At 43.3% G+C, this 19,631-nt stretch overlaps 2 protein-coding genes across 2 annotated transcripts in view; one reads left to right on the forward strand and one right to left on the reverse strand.

Moving 5' to 3' along the window:
• The window catches only part of TIPIN (TIMELESS interacting protein), a 246,128-nt gene that overhangs the window by 62,790 nt on the left and 163,707 nt on the right, over positions 1–19,631 (reverse strand). The window lies entirely within an intron of this gene.
• The window catches only part of MAP2K1 (mitogen-activated protein kinase kinase 1), a 78,399-nt gene that overhangs the window by 28,378 nt on the left and 30,390 nt on the right, over positions 1–19,631 (forward strand). The window contains exons 2-5 of the mRNA XM_058541908.1: positions 6,444–6,654; positions 7,925–8,071; positions 15,984–16,061; positions 16,898–16,949. Coding sequence (XP_058397891.1) covers positions 6,444–6,654; positions 7,925–8,071; positions 15,984–16,061; positions 16,898–16,949 — 488 coding nt within the window. The remainder of the gene's footprint in view (positions 1–6,443; positions 6,655–7,924; positions 8,072–15,983; positions 16,062–16,897; positions 16,950–19,631) is intronic.

A 19,631-nucleotide genomic window follows, 5' to 3' on the forward strand; every position in this document is an offset into this window, starting at 1 on the left:
GATGTTGGAATTATCAGGCAGGGGCTTTAAAATAACTGTAATTAATATGTTAAAGGTCGATAACATGCATGAACAAATGAGGAATTTCAGAAGAGATGGAAACTAAAAATAGATTCAAGCGGGGCCGGCCCTGTGGCTTAGCGGTTGGGTGCGCGCGCTCTGCTGCTGGCGGCCCGGGTTCGGATCCCGGGCGCGCGCCGACTACCGCTTCTCCGGCCATGCTGAGGCTGCGTCCCACATACAGCGGCTGGAGGGATGTGCAACTGTGGCATGCGACTATCTGCTGGGGCTTTGGGGAAAAAATAAATAAATAAAAATTATAAAAATAGATTCAAGCGGAAATGCTAGAAATTTTTAAAAACGTGACATCTAAGGTCAACAGGCTCATCAGCAGGCTAGACAGAACGGAGGAAAGAATCAGTGACCCTGGAGATAGGTCAATAGAAATTATCCAAACTGAAACACCAAGAGGAAAAAAAAGAATAAAAAGAAGTCGAAACACTGTATCCAAGATCGATTGATCTATCTCTCTATCTCTCTATCTCTCTGTCTATCTGTCTGTCATGTATCTATCTGTCTGTCTGTGTCTATCGAGAGATATTGAGATTGAGAGAGAGAGGAGACAGACACTGACTGGGACTTTTTAAGGAATTGGCTTATGCGATTGTGGAAGCCTGGTAAGTCCAAAATCTCCAAGGTAGGCTGGCAGGCTGGAGACCCATGAGAAAGTTGCAGTTTGAGTCCAAAGGCACTCTGCTGGCAGAATTCCTTCTTCTTTGGGGAGGTCAGTCTTTGTTCTATTAAGCCCTCCAACTGATTGGATGAGGCCCACTCTCATTGTGGAGGGTAATCTGCTGCTTTACTCAAAGTCTACGAGTTTAAATGTTAATCTCATTGCCCCTACACCAAAAAAAAACCCCCACTTTCATAGAAACATCCCGAATAATGTTTGACCAAATATCTCGGCACCATGGCTCAGCCAGGTTGACGCATAAAATTAACCATCACATGCCTCCTCTAGTTACTACCCTCCCTGCTCAAAGGGTCATCACTTTCCTACTTTATAATTGCATAGATTAGTTTTGCCTTTTTTTGAGTTTTATGTAGATGGAACGACATAGTATGTATTCTTTTGCATCTGGCTTCTTTCACAGAGCCTCTATACATAATCCTAGAATTTTATTGCCTGGTTAGTTGACCAGCTTTTCCCAGAGTGGCCTGCACGATTGAGTGTGGGAGGGTATAGAGCCCCTTCTCCACCACGTTGTCTGCGGCCGGCCCTGGTTGGCACATCTGCACTCTCTACCAGAGATGGGCTAGCCTGGGGTGGAGTCTGGAAGTTGGTAATTACGCCTTTGGCCGCCTCTGCCTTCCTCCTTCAGTCCCATTCTCCTTTCCTCCCAACTACTCTTTGTAACCTCTGCATCCCCTGCTGTCTGCGGTTTGACTATGCAGAGAATCCTGAAGCCAGTTCTTCTCTTTTTTCCTCACATTTCCCCCCCTGCCTGGTGAGGCTCCTCAGCCCCTCAACCTGAACACACCTTAGCCTTATTCAGCGCCTCCTCAGCTGACTGTCACCTTGACAGGCCTGGACCTCAGAGATATCTAGACAACTCTCCCCTTCCTCCTCCCCTCCTCCCATGTACTTTTTTTATGAGTATGGAACCTGAGGACCAGAAAGGAAGGTAACTTGCCCGAGATCTCACAGATGGAGAGTGGTATAGGGTGTGGCTTAAGGGGTTGCAGCCTTAGTCTCTGGGTGCTCTTCCCTCTGAGCCTGAGTCTTTCTGCCTTTCCTTCCTGCTTCCTTCCCTGCTCCAGTAACATTCCTATGTGCCAAATGCCACAGGGGAGAGAGAACTTCACAGCTCCCTGGGCTCTCTGGTGAGGACACCCACCTGCCCTGGGACCCTTTCTCTCCTTCCAGCACAGTGATTGATTTTCATCCTCTGCTCTTCCCTCTATGCTCCCTCCTGTGAGAGGCAGGGCCTGCCACCTAGAGCAAGGCTGCTCTGCCAGGCTAGAGCAAGGCTCTGGTTGGTGATAGTCATTTGGCTGGTGTTTGGCATTCACTTGTGGCCCTTTTCTGTTTGGTGTGTGGCAGTTTGAAGACCCTATTCCTTTGTCTGGACATCACCTCCCTCTCCCTTCAGTCATCCCTTTAAGTCAGCTTACCATTTCAGTGACCATCAGGGTTGGAGGTGGGTGTGGGGCCTTAAAAGGAGCTCTGTTCTAGGAGTTGGGAGACCTGCCACCAATAAGCTATGTGACCTTGTCCTCTCCAGACCTCAGTTTTCTCACCTGTAAAATGATTTGGATCAGGTGGTCTTGAAGGTGCCTGTGCTACATTTTATACTACTTCTTGATTTAAACTACTGAGCCAAAAATGAAAGATTCCAGTTGTGGTAGTGCAGTTAGGCTTAGCAGATGAGTGAGATGAGAGGGAAGGAGATGTTCTTGCCCATAGGATCATCCTTTCCCCACCCACTTCATTGTGCCTCCCTGGTGTTTTCAGAACACAAATGACAACCCTTGTTTTTTTTTTTTCTGCGTTCCTTGTTTTTTTCTCTGTTCCCATTTCACACGTATAATCTTGTATCTCGATGAATTTGTGTTTACTGTAAGACAGCCATGGTGCAGAATTCACGTTACACTATGTGGTTTTCTCTTTGCTGTGGTGAACGTGATGGGGGTCAGAGCCCATCACAGCTGGTCCCAGGAGAGGGCTGTGTGTGTGTCAGATTTATTGTGCTGGGCTCCAGTTTCTTGTCTCAATTCCTAGTCCCGATTTTGCTGATTTCAGTTAGAACCAAAGATTGTGAAGGATGCAGGTTCTTGCCCTCTGACTTTTGGAGATTTGTGGTGTGGTTGAAGGGCGAGGGGCCCCCCTCTTCCTATTTCCTTTGCTTGAGGCATTTCACCTTGGGAGGGCAGAAATGAGCCTTGTTGAACATCATCCACTCCCTGTGCAAGAGGAAGCAATACTGTTACGTTATTGATTGAGTTCTTTTTAATGAGTACTGAAAGCCATTTTGATGCCAGGATTTTCCTTTCACCTTGAGATAAAATCTTTTGTCTTTCATTGTCTGAAACAGCTGTTAAAAAACTTTAGAAGATCTTAAGAATTATTATTATTATTTTTTAAGATTTATTTATTTATTTTTCCCCCCAAAGCCCCAGTAGATAGTTGTATGTCATAGCTGCACATCCTTCTAGTTGCTGCATGTGGGACGCGGCCTCAGCATGGCTGGAGAAGAGGTGCGTCGGTGCTCGCCCGGGATCCGAACCCGGGCCACCAGCAGTGGAGCGCACGCACCCAACTGCCAAGCCACGGGGCCGGCCCAGATCTTAAGAATTATTAAATTAAAGAAAGGGCAGTAATTTCTGGATCCTGCCATTGCTCCCTTGGCAGCTCCTCATCTTGCAACCACCCCCGGCCTAACATTAGTGTGGAAATGTGTCAGAATTCTAGTGTTTCTTCCCATTATTTTTCTATTTTGATCCTCCCTTGGTGAAGTAAGCATGGAATTGTTACTCCATTTTACAGAAGAGAAAACTGAGATGAGTCAGGGTTAAATGACTTTTCCATGGTCAGACAGTTAGTCGATGACAAATTCGAGATAAGAATCCAGGATTACTGATTACTAATGGCTTGTTAATTTGGCAACACTGTTCCACCCCGCGTCTTGCCGCCACAGCTTGCCATCTTGGCCATGTCTCTCCCTGGATCCACCTTCTGCAAGCACAAATCAGGAGCTAGTTCCTTAGCTGGTGGGGTAGGTGGTTCGACAGTAGAGCACAGGAGGTAGAGGAGGGAGGAAGGTGGCACAAAGCCCAGATTTAGTTTTTCTTCCTGAACTTGGGAGAGTTACTTATTTCTACGGAGAGTCAGGAAAATGAGCAGAGTCAGCATTCCCTTTTTTTGACAAATGGGTATGGTTTCTTGTGCCAGTGTTACTTGCAAGGCAATGTTCAGATTGACGTGCAGTGGAGACAGGATAGCATCTGGGGCAAAGGGCTCTTCGTGTGGGTACACCATCTTCATGTCTGATTGAGCCCTGGCATGTTAAATGCCCCACACTAGGATCTCACTCATGTTTGCAAGTGGCCTCCCTTGAAAGTATTGAACTTTTTGAAGAGAAAATACAGTGTCATGGTTAAGGTTAGAAATTCCTTCTGCTCAGGTTTGAATCCTGGCTCTGTCACTTACTAGCTGTGTGGCTTTGGACAAGTTATTTCACCTCTCTGTGCTTGAGTTTGCTATCTGTTGTAATTGTAGGATTGTTGTAGATTAAATGCACTAATAAATATAAAACCCTTAGAAGAATACACAGTGTTGTGAGGAGAGTAGTTTTCCTTCCATCCATCCCTCCTTCCCTCTCTCCCTCATACCTACTCAGTGTGTGTGTGTGTGTATTTTGACAGTAGCTTTTGGAGTCTGCATTTCCAGCTGGCCTGCTGAGCCCTCCAGGTAACTGTAACCTCACCCAAGTTTTAGCTGTGGGGTCTGTCTACATTTGACGTGTGTCTAAATGTTATCATCAATGGGCTCCTTTGTGGAGAGACCTGAGAGCAGGGAAACCAGTGGGTGCGCACTGTGCGCTTCAGCCTCACTTGTTTGGGTCCCCACACCTGAGGGACGGGGGGCAGCTGTGAGACTTAGTTGAGCCTTTTAGCAGGGTGAGAATATTGACCAGTTGTCTTAGTCTGCTTGGGCTGCATAATAAAATACCATAGCTCGGACGGCTTAAACTGCAGAAATTGATGCTCTCACAGTTCTGGAGGCTTGAAGTCAGAGATGAAGAGTGTCTGTGTCTGGGGGGATGCGTTGGGGGAAGGCCACCTCTCTTCTTACAAGGCCACCAGTCCTATCTGATTAGGACTCCACCATGTGACCTTATTTAACCTTAATTACCTCCTACAGGTCCTATCTCTAAACACAGTTGCACTGGGGATTCGGGCTTCTACATATGAATTTTAGGGGGACACAGTTCATAGCACCGGCTTTTCTCCCCAGAGTTACCCAGTGAGGAAATTGGTAAATCAGCCTTGTATCCTCTTTGGCCCCATGTACTGTGTTATTTATAAGGCAGTGTTGGATCTTCCCGTTCACTGAGTAGGCATTAGGTCGCCATCTCCCTGCCTTCTTGAGGTTTGGAATAGAGTGTGAATGAAGAGTGGAAGATTATGCTTGCTCTTACCCTTCAAGGTCAGAAATGGTGTGTATGTGTGTTTGTCGGGGGCACCAATATTCTGATGTGTAGTGATGGCCTGTCTTGTCACCTGTGTTGTTTGTTTAGACTAGAGACTGAAATCAAATGAAACACAGTGGAAGCTCTCTTTACCACTCTCCTCTTAATGAACTCCCAGGAGTAATGAGCACTTTTCAGTTCTCTCTGTAAAGCACACGTAGTAATGCCCACAGTATGCTGAATGCACGACTAGCAGGCTGCTCTCTGCCTGGCCCACTCTCTTCAGCACCCACTGGTTGAATTATGTGCTTACCAAGAGCCGGTTTGTTCCTAAAGCCATTTGTACAGTTGTGGCTGGTGTTGTAATTAAGTGATGTATTTAAATATCAGATAAACTGAAGAAATATGACTGCAATGAAATGGTTTTCTTTCTTTTTTTCCTCGTATGAACAGTAGTTAAAAGCTGTAGAAAGACTAAATAAGTCCAAGTCACTAAAAAAATTACTGTCAAATTAGATGAGCATTAAGATTGGGGGAAATCATAAAACTCTTAAAACTTTATTCTGATATTACTCTGTAAGTGTCTTTATTTTTACTCCACTTTACGGAATCAGGAAGTGGACACGATAGACAATGTATTATGTTCTGGTTCATGTAAGAAAGATGACGTAGGGCTCTTATTCAAAGAGAGGGCCTTGCCCTATGTTAGAAGATGGGTAAATGAATGCATATTTATATGTATTATGCAAAAACAAAAATTTTAGGTTTATCTTTTTATGATTCCTTGCTTTATTTTGATCAACCTGATTCCTGACCTGATCACGTTGGACAGGAGGGTTTCTACTGTTGTGATTCGGTTTAGAGCCTGTTTTGATGCTTTGGTTTGGTTTCAGTTTAGTGATTTTAGGAAATAGATTTTATTTTGTATGTGGTGTTAACTAAATAAAACCAACACTAGTGGGGCTTTTGAAACGGGGGTTTTAAAGCAAGTTAAGGTGGCTTATTTTGGATTTTAGTTTATTCTTGGGTTCCTCTTATAGACTCGCAGCATATTGAGAGAGACCTAATTCCGTCATTTTACAAATGAGGAAACTAAGGCCTTGAGAGGAGAAGTGTGTCATTGGTGAATTGTGTGGGGCAGCTGAAGTGAAGGGGCAGAGCCACAGCAGATGGAACCCTTCCCCCTTATCTCCTCCTCTGGGTGGACTTCTCTGGTGACAATATTGACCTGTGCTCCCCGCTTTGGGACAGGACCAACCTGGAGGCCTTGCAGAAGAAGCTGGAGGAGCTGGAGCTCGATGAACAGCAGCGGAAGCGCCTTGAGGCCTTTCTTACTCAGAAGCAGAAGGTTGGGGAACTGAAGGATGATGACTTTGAGAAGATCAGTGAGCTGGGTGCTGGCAATGGTGGCGTGGTGTTCAAGGTCTCCCACAAGCCGTCTGGCCTGGTCATGGCCAGAAAGGTGAGGTCACTTAAAAAAAAAAAAAAAAGACTGAATCAAGTTTGTTTGTTAGGCAGGTAATTGGATTATCTCTTGGAAGACCTAAGGGCCTAGGGACAAAGGTGGAAGGAAGACTGACTTTTCACTCAGTACCTTTTTGTGCAGTTTGAATTTTGAACTCATGTTATCAGATTATAGGTAAACACATTAATGATGTGTTAGTGTATTTATCCCATCCCCAGACTGGAAAATAACAGCAAGTGACCCTTCGTTACTCTGGAAAGAATGCTAAGGTGCTTGTTCATCATTTATCCCGCGCAGGAGAAGTTGCTTTCATTTACCCCGTCCCAGGGATGCACAGAACGTGCATTTCAAGTTGTTTCTCCATGCTCCAGCCCTGCCAGTGGTTCCCCTTCATCTCCCTGCAGTGTAACATCTCAGCTCTCCACAATGACGTGCAGTCTTTGAGCTGGACTTCCCTTCCCATCTACCCTTGGTCCTCTTTCTGAACACAGCCCCCCGCTCCAGCAAAGTTGCACTCTTCTGTGTTTTGCCCCACACCATGTTCATTTCTGTCCACATATTTTTGCTCATACTGTTCCTTCCATCTTTTCAAACAGTGCCCGTCTTTAAGGCCCACCTCTTGTCTAGCTTTCACTAGCTGCTCCAGCCCTCACTGATTACCACTGCTTCCATATCCTCTGACACTCATGGTCTATGGCTCTTTTTAGAAGCTCAGCCTTATTCGGTAACCATTTCATGTGTCTGTCACCGGTCTCCCCAGCTGAAACAAGGGACAACATTAGGGAGACATAAGGAGGTACCTGAGACCTTGGCTACATCTCAACCACATCAGACTCCTGAGGTCAAAGAGAAATCTCTTGGGCATCTTAGGTTAGCATACCCAGGTCCTCATACCCTTCTGCTCCTGCAACCCTTAAGTATCAACCAAGTCCTCAAGGCCACTTTTCCCTCATCTCTCGGCTTCACGAGTCCTTTTGGCGGGAACTCTCCATTCAGTTCTTTTCTTGGGAGGGATGAGTTCCCTCTTCCTCAGTCTTGGCTCTCAGGAGCAGAGGCACAGCTGGCCCTCCTCTGGTTACAGCTCCTCCAGTGTCAGCACCTGCCTTTGTACACTGGCACTCAGTGGTTTGGTTGGGCAAAACTTGTTTGTTAAAACTTGCTTCTTTCCTCTCTTCTTACCTTTAAGAGCTTAGGCATTTAAGAAAGCTTCTATTCTTCCATCCATGTATTTTTAAAGCCTCTCTTCCTCTCACCTTTCTTTCCCCAGCTAATTCACCTCGAGATCAAACCTGCAATCCGGAACCAGATCATAAGGGAGCTGCAGGTTCTACATGAGTGCAACTCCCCATACATCGTGGGCTTCTATGGTGCATTCTACAGCGATGGTGAGATCAGCATCTGCATGGAGCACATGGTATGTGGTGACCTGTTGGCCTCTGGAGTTGGGTGGCTCTGGTCTCATCTTTGGTCTAGGAGGTGACCAGCTGCCTCCCTGTTCCACATCACCGTCTTGGGCATCTGGGAGGCCCAGCTGTAGAACCTGGAATAGCCAAAAGATAACAGGCCTCCTTCATAGGTCCCTGCCTCTTTTCAAAGAGAGTTGGCGGCAACTGAGTATCTGTGGTGAGTGTGCCTAGAGCACTTGGTTTTCTTGGTTTTCTCGACCCCAAGATTTTGACGTGGGTAAAATCTGGTTAATGTAGTGTAAATCCGTTTATTATATGCAATGCTGTGTGCTAGGTACGCAGTTCTGGAGTTATGAAGATGAATAAGACAATCCCTGAGAGAGTTTATAATCTGCTTTAAGGGCAGCCTGAAGGGGTTCTTTGGGTGTGGAGAGAAGCAAGCCCGCCTAATGCACATTAGAGAGGGCATTATATGTATGTGAACAGCTTGTCCTTTTCACCATTAGCTGCCTTGAGTCCCTTCTTTCTCTTTCCAGTGAAGAACAGTAATAACAACAACAGTAACAGTAATAATGTTAGCAATACTTATAATGATAAACTAATATTTATTGGGTGTATTTTATATCAAGTAGTATCCTAAGAAAATTAATATTTTATTGCATTTTCACAACAGTCTTATTGAGTGGGTACATTATCTCCATTTTACACGTGAGGAAACTGAGGCTCAGAGAAATGGAATAACTTACCCAAGGTCATGCAGCTACTAAGTGGTATTGATAGAATTTAAACCCAGGCAGTCTGACCCCAGTGCTTGTACTTTGTTGAATTCACTGGCTAGTGATTGGGGCCCTGTTTCCATCCCTGATGCCTAGAACTTCAAGGAGAGAGACTGGCTTCATGGTTGCTGTTTTTTTCTGTCCCCGTTAGGAGGCATGGCACAGGGGACTTTGGGATCTGAGATGTTTATTCATGTCTCCTTTCTCCTCAGAAATCTAAGGAGGCACTTTGTCTTGTTTGCCACTGTGTCTCCAAAGCCCAGAATAGTCCTGGCACACAGTAGGTGCTCAATAATTGTTTGTTTACTGATTGTCATCTTCTCATCATGACCTTCGGCAAGTTTTTTTATCTTTCTGATTCTCAGTTTCCTTATTTGTAAAATGGCCATTATTATACCTGCCTTGTTGTGGTGGGGATTAATTAAAATAACAGATGTAAGTCTTCCAGGACACCAACTGACTCAGCATGTCTTCTGCAAACTTTCTCTTTTGTTTTATTCTCACTGGGGCTGACATGATTGAGTCTAGGTACTTCGGGGCGGCTGTGCTTTCGAAAAGTCCAGTGGAGTGTCCCTCAGGAACTTCTCCATGTCCTTCCTGACTCTAGACCTGCGCTGACCTCTGGAATGAGAGCCCTGGGGCTTGGTCTTAATGAACTCTAGGAAAACCCTCCCTGGGAGGTTTGTCCCCTGCTGGTGCCCCCATTATTTTGAATGTCTTTTCGTTTTAATGATCAAGAAGTGCCATACATACTGTTGCAGGCATCTGCCAGCTCTTGTGGGTGCCTATGGAGCGTAGATCCTGAAAACATCTTCTCCGTGTCTAAAGGTTACTGGGAAAGCTTTCATTCCCTCTCGCTTTAGTGAGAGCGCAGCAGTCTCTGTGGGAAGCGTGTGAACATTTCTGGCTTGGTCCTAGCCCAGGCCTGGTTACTGATTGTTTTCCATTTGTCTTGGTCCCCCTTTGAGGGCGGGGGCAGAGCAGGGGAGAAGGAGCTGATCTTTATCCTTTGGGTTTCTCATGCTCTTTGTGCTGATGATGGTGGGTTTTACAGCTGTAACCCAAGAGTTTTGGATGAAGATGTGTAAATGGCAGTGGAGGTCCTGGAAAACTAGAAGGGGAAAAGAGTGGAGGTGATGGTGATAAACCAGTGACAGGGAAGGCCAGAGTAGCCTTCTTTCCTCTGAGTTCTTGCCAAAATAGTGGAAGGTAGATGATGACATGACTAGACATAGACATTATAGTAACTAGCTTTTGCATCTTCCACCACTTGCCAAGTCCTTTTTAGTTACATAAGTTATTAATCACATCAGCCCTGTCACATGAGACGGATTGTTGATCTCCCCAGCTGGTAGATGGAGAGAGGTTTAGTAATTAGTCTTAGTCACATAATCAGTAAGAGTCAGAGCTGAACTGTAACCAGTGTCTCTAACCAGGTCTGCTTTCTTTAGATTTGATACTCTCTCCATTAACCTATGCAAGTCATATACTCTCTCAGGATTTCCTCATCTCTGCAGAGAGATGTTTGGACCAGATCCTCTCTAGGGACTCCCCCCTCTGCTCATATCCTGTGTGTCTGTGTTTTTTGGCACGTGTAGCCAATCAGAGTTTACGTTAGTTGATCAACATGGGTTCAGCTTCACGAACACTTATTTTTAGTGCCTGTTATGTGCAAGGCACCATATGAACTACCGAGGGGATGGAGACATTGAGAATAGCATCTCTGCCCCCTAAAGCTGTTCACAGGCTGGATGGCTATGTTCTAGGGCCTTCTCAAGTGAGGAGTGTCATTGTGGACATAAGGGCTTCTGAGCACCAGGTATGTGTCATCTCATGCCTGCTGTCTTTTCAACCATCAGAACTTTTTTCCTGAGTTACCTCCAAGTTCTGTGCCACCCAGATTTCTCCCTTCAGTAGGGGAACCAAGAGGCTGTTTGTAGGGTGAGCATATTGAACTCCAGGGTGCTTGCTTCAGAGGTTAGGATTAGACCCCAAACATTGATAGACAGTGGCCTATTTATTTATTCAGACCTTGCTGGAACCTCTTTTATTAGCCTTATGTGTCCTCTTGTCACGTGGAGGACAGTCTTTTTATTTGTCTTAAATTGACCTGTTTTGAGGCTTCCTCATTCTGGAATCCTTTATCCACTCTGGACTCATACATATTGATCACAACCTTTGTGCTCCTTGCTCTGTTTCCCCCCAGCCTTCCCCTCCAGGAGGAGAAGATGACATAGGACATGACGGATTGGTTTCCCATTCTCTTGGCCCATTTCTGGTATCTGTAAGTCAGTTTTTTCCCACATGGATTTGGCTCTGTGGGAATAGTGGGGTCCTTCCACACAAGTCTCTGAAGCAGAACCTATCTCTGGAATTACCCTGGGGAGCCTGAGCCTGGAAAACTCACTGTCAGAGGCTGGGGGGGTGGGTGGGGGGTCAGAACCTTTTGAGGGCCAAGCACAGTGTCACACCTGTTAGGTGATATGTGTTGAATGACCGAATGAGGGAGGTCAGGGTGGGGGAAGGCATGGTCAGGCCTGGGGCTCAGTGGGAGAGAGTTAGGCCTTGGAATCAGCAGTAGGGCCTTCTGTTTCTGGATATACATAGGCTCAGAGGGCAGCTGGAACAGTCTGTTAATACTAGTGGGGAGGCTCAGAGCTGCCAGAGATGGGACCCTAGAGGGAAGCAGGTGTGGCCAGAAGTCCAAGCAGCCGTGAGTGCCAGAGTAGCTTTCTGCTCCAGCCCTGGACACTCTCGTCCCTTCCTTGGTCCCTGAGCAGTCCCTCCTGTAGGAGAGCTCCTGCACCAGCTGCCCCTGATGGGAAAACTCTCTGACTGCTGGCCGCCACTTCTCCTTTGGGATTTCTTCTTTGCCTCAGCTTTCACATTTCAAAGGTGTTGTCACGTAGGGCTCTGTTCATTAGCTATATCCCAACTTCTGAGGTTCTTTCGTCCTCTCTGTGTCACAGTCTTTGCACGGTGTTGTCATTAACATTTTTCCCCAGCTCTTTATTAAAATTTTCAAACACACAGAAAGTTGAAGGAATTGTGTAATGTACAGTCTAAACCCACCACCTAGATTCTACAATTAACATTTTTTCATATTTGCTTTCCCACATATTTTCCATCTATCCATTGCACAAATCATTTTTTGGATGAATTTTAAAGTAAATTCATTGCTAATGATGCTAGAAGATGGGGCATTCATTGAGCCCCATCTTCTAAAGCACTCAGCCAGGGCCTGACTTTTCCTAGAAATAAGCTGTGTTTGCACTGCCAGTCTGAATTTTGAGACCCAAAGGGTAAATGAGTGCTCCCTGATCAGAAAAGGAATGCTCCTGTCTTCGGGGAAGTAGATTCCTGCTCAGGTGGTAGCTGAGCGACCAGAGAACTGGGCCTCATGCTCGATGGTTCTCATGCAGGAGTAAAAGCTTTTGAACTCTTTTTTTTTTTTTCCGTAAAGCATTTGTCTCTTTTATAGAAAACCTTCACAGAAGCCCCATTGACTTAGTTAATAATTGGTTTCTAAAAATAAGCATAATTCAGCAGCTTTAGTCAGTGAAGGCAAGTCCTTGGCGACAGTGAAGTAGAATTAAAAGACTGTAAGGTGAGTTGCAGGCAACTCTGGGTAATCCTGGCTGTGGTTCATGCTTCTTACATCTTGCTAATTCCATTGTTCACACTGTAACTCTGCTTATAGCTCAGAAGGAGGTTAAAAGGAAGAGAGCCAAGGTTTCTTCCTTTTTAGTAGAAATATTTACCACCAACGCCCAGGGAGAGTGTAAACCAAGACGTTAGCTGGGCTGCCCTTTGTCCTAGGCTCTGGAACCTGAGAATCATGGTTCACTTTTCTATCTCATCTGAATCAGATTTTGACAGAGTTGCTTTGTTACCTTGTTTCAAGTGCATAGTCCTCCCTGAGAATTAGGCAAAGCTTTTCAAACGAAGGAGCTGAAACCACATTCAGTTGGAAGCAAAATAGAAATGGCTCGGAAACTTTCTGCACTGGAGTTCCTCTTCCTATCGATAAGGGAAATTGAGAGATACGATGACGTTTCTAGGAGCCTGCTGACTTAGATGTGGTTACCTGGGCTGTGGTGCTGTCCTGATTTGGCCACCAGGGACCTGTGGCATTGTGAAGGCAGCCAGGCTCCTAGGATGACTCAAACCTCAGCCTGGGTCACAGCCTGGGTAGGGCTCTTGGAAAATAAGTGGTTTCCGAAACAGGGGAGTTCTTTTTGGTTCTGGATTCATAATTCCAGTCTCATATCTGAGTGGAGATTATGGCATATTTGAAATTACAGACTGAATTTCGGAATTCTCCACTGTGCCCCATGGTCAACTGACCCACAAGTAGGTAGTTTTGCTAGGGAGTTGATTATGATTAGAAATCAAACATATTTGGGGTGTTAGTGTGCATTTGAGAATCCACACCTGTACTGCTTTCTTTTTCCATCAGCATCCATGATCCAGAGTTGATTGTGATAGACTGTGATTGGTCCAAACTATCCTTTTTATAATCATAGAATTTTTAAGTTGATAATCTATTTTTAGCATATTTTAGGTAACATTTCTTGAGAGGTCTTATCTCTGAATGAGTCTTAATTATTTTCTCACCTTTAGAAAGAAAGCAGTGTTGTATTTATCTAATAGTGCCTTTGCACAAAATGGGTGCTCAGTAAGTATCTGTTAATTGATTTATAGATTTAATTCTCTACTTTTATAAATGAGTTCTGTAATTTAAAAAGGTAAAGTATTTATTCAGTGTAGAAAATTTATAGACGATAAAAAGCACAAAGAAGAAACTATCATACAACAAAAATCCCTGATAATCTTACTACCTAGACTGGAATTAATCATTGATAACATTTTTGAGTTCTAGTTTGTGTGAGTGTACGCACACTTTTTTATTTTTATAAAAATGGGATTATGCTCTGTCCTTTTGTTTATCATGTTATGCCTTGTTCTGTGACCTCACAGTCCATGGCTGCGTCATAGAGGCTGGGTGATTTTGGAGCAGGATGCCCATGAGAAAGTCTTACCCAGGTCTTGCCTACCTCCCAGGCTCAGCTTTTGTGTCATTCCTCTTGCGAGCTCTTCCCTTAGCCACTTTGTCCAGGAACTGCTTCCTCCTCTGAGCACCTGTAGCAGTGTCTGTTCTCTTCATTCAATGGTTTGTTCCCTCCCTTGTTTCAGAGGAGGATTTAAGGTGCCTTGGCCTCTTTATGAATAAGTTCTGTTTCCCCAAGCAGACTGTGTTTTTTTCTGTATTTATAGTTTTTTCCATCCCTAGTTCCTTACCTAGCCCTATGCCTTACACAGAAGTGATTAATAAATGATATATTGTGATGGTAACTGCTCAGTGTAGACAGGATACTTTAGAAAAATCAGTCTGCAGAGTTTGCAGAAATTTTCTCTATTTTTTTGGGGGGGTGGTGAGGAAGATTGGCCCTGAGCTAACATCTGTTGCCAATCTTCCTCTTTTTTTCCCTCCCCAAAGCCCCAGTAGGTAGTTGTATGTAGGTAGTTGTACATCCTTCTAGTTGCTGTATGTGGGATGCCGCCTCAGCATGGCTTGATGAGCGGTGTGTAGGTCCGTGCCCGGGATCTGAACCGGCGAACCCTGGGCCGCCGCAGCGGAGTGCGTGAACTTAGTGGCTACGTCACTGCACTGGCCCCGAATTATTTCTACTTCTGAGGGTAGTTTTAATTTGTGGCTGATAATTAGCTACACCTGAAGCCATAGGGGCGGGGGTGGGGGGGTGGGGGGTGGGGACCTGTTTCTGCCTTGATACATCAGGGTTCCCTGAGTGAAGCATTTCTTCAAGATTTCAGGTTAAAATATAGAATCCATAAATGGAAAGGCCCTGGTGTGTGAGCCCTACAGCTGCTTCACGACACATTTGTATTGTCTTCCCTCTCCCTTTCCATCACCTCTGCCTGGGGTCTGGCTCATGTCATCTCCCTCTGATCAGCTCCTCGCTGATCTCGCTGCCTCTTTCTCTCAGCTGCTATGGTTTTCATCTTAGAACCCTCAGGTCAGATTCCTTTCCTTCTGCCCCCATAAAGTCTCGGTTTCTCGGTGTGGCTCTGTGACTGCCCACAGCTGGCCATTTCCAGCTTGATCCGTCACTGCACTTCTTCATGCACCCACAGTGAAATGAACCACGTCATCCCAGGAGTACTAAGCAATTTAATGCTTCTCTGCTGTTGATCTTAGTGGAGTACCCTGTTCTTTTCTCCCTTTGCTCCTCTCCTTTTCCAGGTATAGAAATTGTACTCATTGTTTGAGTAAGATTTCAGCTCAAACGCCAGAACTGAAGTGAAGTCAGAATTACTTCTCCCTTTTTCTGCATGTTTACAGCACTTTTCTTATACATTTATTCTGTTTTGTTATATTTTGTTAAGAGTTGTATATTTCCCCTACTAGTTTATAAATTTATTGAGGACAAGACCTAGGTCTTTTTTGTCTCTCTACCCACCATAGAACCTAACACAGTCCATGGCACTTTGCAGGATTTGTGGAATGAGTTATTGCTTTTTATGACATTTTTCTTTGAGTTTTATTAAATATGATTTGTTAGGATGATACCAAATGCAAGTTGTGACGTATTATGGTGATAAAATGGCTAACATTTATTGAGCACTTACTGTGGGCTAGACATTGTTCTAGACATTGTGCTTTATATGTTCTAGACATTGTGCTTTATATGTTTTAGCTTAATACTTACAATAACCCTATGATTATTATAATAGCCTTATAATAATTATCTCCATTTTACAAGTTGAATAACTTGGTCAAAGTTTCCTAGATAGTAAGTGGCAGAGCTGGGATTCGAATTTAGACAGTTTGCTTCTAGAGCCTGCACTCTTAACCACTGTGTCAGTTCAGTGCAAATCGAGCCCTTTTTATGACCACTGAATTAGTGATTTGTTTAATGATTGTTCATAGGATTTGAGGTACTAGTTATTTGATACCTCCCACAGTGTTTTGCATTCATATCTTATTCGATGTCTGGAACAAACCATAGGGTACCTCCAGGAGCATTTGCCACGTGTGAGATTCACTTTCCTGGTGAAGTTTAACACTTGCAGGAATAGTCAGAAACACTGTCACTAAATGGCCTGGTATTCTTCTTCTTAGGATGGGGGTTCCTTGGATCAAGTCCTGAAGAAAGCTGGAAGAATTCCTGAACAAATTTTAGGAAAAGTTAGCATTGCTGTGAGTAGATTGTGAGATTTTTCTTCCAAGTTTCCTTATTGATAAGTTAATGAGTTGGTAGGATATGGACAAAGGAGGAAGGTAAGAAGTCAACGAAGGGAAAGTTTGTAAGAAACGTGGATTTTTCTCACTAGAATTTTCCCGATCTAGATTCTGGGTACAGTATTTTCTCTCTTTCTCAGTAGAACTAGAAAAGTGATTTTATATTAAAATCTATGTCTTGGAAAATAGGACAAGATATCCAAAAGAATTCCCATTTGGGACATCAGAAAGTCTCTTTTTAGATTGCAGAGTTAGGAAAAAATGAATTCAAGCAAAGTGTTTTTTAAAGTTGTTGAAACTTGGAATAATCACTTTTACTTAAAAATAATAATCTGTACATCTGTAAAATGATAGTTTCCTTTTTTTTTTTTTTGAGGAAGATTCACCCTAGCTATCATCCATTGGCAATCTTCCTCCTTTTTTTTGGTTTGAGGAAGATTAGCCCTGAGCTAACATCTGTGCCAGTCTTCCTCTATTTTGTATGTGGGATGCCTCCACAGCATGGCTGGTAAGTGGAGTAGGTCTGCACCTGGGATCTGAACCCGCGAACCCGGGCCGCTAAAGTGGAGTGCGTGGAACTTGAACCACTCAGCCACAAGGCCAGCCCATGATGGTTTCTTGATAAGGCAGGTTTAAAAAAAATTAAACAGAAGAACCAATAAAAAATAAGAGAAGGAGGCAAATTTGTGATGTTAGATGAAATATTTTCCAGATCATTTTAAAATAGAGAGATTGAGTATATTCTAAACACTACAATTTCAGTTTCCCATCTTTTTATATTCCTTCTCCTCTAGGTAATAAAAGGCCTGACATATCTGAGGGAGAAACACAAGATTATGCATAGAGGTAAGAAATTACTTGCTAGTTGTTATTTTTTGAATTTTAGCTGAAATCTAAAAGTTGTTGGATCCTCTTTTGTGTTTTATTTTCCTATAAAAGCTATTTAATAGTATTTTAAATTTTTATTAAAAGTCTTTGACTATTTAGTTTGATGGCTGGAGCAGCAAGTCCTACCCTCTTTTTGGTCTGTGGTATACCTGTTACCTGAGGCTGTGACAGGCATTGTCACCCAGCAAGCCCAGGCGAGAGCCTCAGCTAGAACTTAGTTATCCAAGCCCCAGTGTCACTGTCTGCTGGACTAGATTGTGCATAGGCTCAAAGCCATGACTGACTGGATATGAGTTTCACTATAAAAGAAACTGGTTTCTTTTAATAAAGGTACATATACACTTACCATATGACTATACCACTCTTAGATATTTATCCAAGGTGAATGAAAACATGTCTATACAGATTGTATACAGATGTTTAAAGGAGCTGTATTCATAGTAGAAACAACCAAAATGCTCTTCAGCAGGCAAAGAGATAAACAAATTGTAGCATATCCATACAATAGAATACTACTCAGCAATAAAAATGAACAGGTTACTGGTGCATGTAACTTCGATGAATCTCAAAAACATTTATGTTGAATGAAAGAAGCCCAACATAAAACAATACAAACTCTTTCCATTTATATAAAATTATAGAGAAAACAACAATGGATCTGTAGTGACAGAAAGTAGATCAGTGGTTGCCTGAGGGTCCAAAAAAAGATTAACTTCAAAGGAGCATGAGGGAAATTTTCTGGGTGATGGAAATGTAGTGTCTTGATTGTGGTGGTAGATATATGGGTATATGCATTTATCAAAAGTCAAACTTTCCACTAAAGTGGCTGCCTGTTATAGTATATAAATTATAGCCCAATAAATCTTATTAAAAAAAAGAAACACGAAGCCAGAGGAAAGAAAAATGGAAAATAGCGCTATCGACCATGTCCCCTCAGCTACCGTGTGCCAACGGTGACAGGTATAGGGAGGGACGGCTGAGGACGAGTTGAGTGGACTGGTGGAATTGACTGGCCAGCTTACAATCCACCATATATTAGATGATAAATTCTACCTGTGAGCGACCTGACTACTGCAGTGAGCCAGCTTTGACAAGGCTGGCTCATAGGTTCATTTCCAACATCCCCCTTCCCTCTCCATGTTTTCTTTTTGTTAGTACAGCTTCTTCCGAACACTGATCATTCAAGTCTTCATTTAGAGCTTACCTAACTGGGACACTGTTTGCAAATGTTAAGGAGTAGTTCTGAATCAGTAGGTCTGGAGTGGGGCCCAGGAATCTGAAAATTTTAAAATAGGCACTTTTTTTTTCATTAAATTTTTTTGAAAACTGTGGTAAAATATATCTAACATAAAATTGACCATTTTAAACATTTTTAATTGTACACTTTCAGTGGCATTGCCTATATTCACATTGTTATGCAACCATCACCACTACAGTATAAAGGTGTCAGTTTTGCTTTAATTGATCTATAGATTCAAGGCCATCCCATTGAAAATCTCAGCAGCCTTTTTTGTAAATTGACAAATTGTGTCTAAAATTTATATGGAAATACAAGGGACCTAGAATAGCCAAAACGACCTTGAAAAAGAAAAACAAAGTTGGGGGGCCGGCCCCATGGCATAGGGGTTAAGTGTATGCGCTCTGCTGCTGGCCACCCGGGTTCGGATCCCGGGCGCGCACCAAGGCACTGCTTGTCAGGCCATGCAGTGGCTGTGTCCCATATAAAGTAGAGGAAGATCCGCATGGATGTTAGCTCGGGACCAGTCTTCCTCAGCAAAAAGAGGAGGATTGGCATGGATGTTAGCTCAGGGCTCATCTTCCTCACAAAAAAAAAAAAAAAAAGAAAGAAAAACAAAGTTGGGGGACTTAGACTACCTGATTTCCGGATTTATTATAAAGCTACAGTAATCAGTAGAGCATTGTATTGGTATAAAGCTAAAGATAATAGATCAAATAGAACAGAATGACAAGTTGAGAAATAGACACATATGTATAGAGTAAATTGAGTTTTGACAAAGATTCCAAGGTGGTTCAGTAGTGGAAGAATAGTCTTTGCAACAAGTGATGCTGGAGCAATTGGATATCCATATACACAAAAATGAACCTCCACTACTACCTCACACCAGGTTCAAAGATGTCCTGTCAGTGGATCATAGGTCTACCTGTGAGAGTTAAAACTATAGAACTTCTAAAGACAGCACAGGAGACTATCTTCATGACCTGTGTTTTGGCAAAAAGTTTTTAAATGGGACACAAAAGGCACAAACTGTAAAGGAAAAATCAATAAATTGTACTTCATTTAAATTAAAAACATTTGCTTTTTAAAAGACGCTGTGACAAAAATTTAAAAAGGCAAGCCACAGACTAAGAGGAAATATTGGCAAAACGTGTCTGTCAAAGGACTTTAGAATATATAAAGACCTCTTACAACTTAATAATAAAAAGATAACCCAATTTAAAAAAATGGGTAAAAGATTTGAACAGACACTTTACTAAAGAAGATGTGCAAATGTCAAATAAGCACATGAAAATCTTTGAATTTGATCTTGAATATCTATTCAACATCATTAATCATTAGGGAAATGTAAATTAAAACCACAATGAGATACACTACACACCCACAAGAATGTCTAAAGGGAC

Source organism: Diceros bicornis, chromosome 5 (assembly GCF_020826845.1).
Source record: "Diceros bicornis minor isolate mBicDic1 chromosome 5, mDicBic1.mat.cur, whole genome shotgun sequence".
Classification (NCBI taxonomy): domain Eukaryota; kingdom Metazoa; phylum Chordata; class Mammalia; order Perissodactyla; family Rhinocerotidae; genus Diceros; species Diceros bicornis.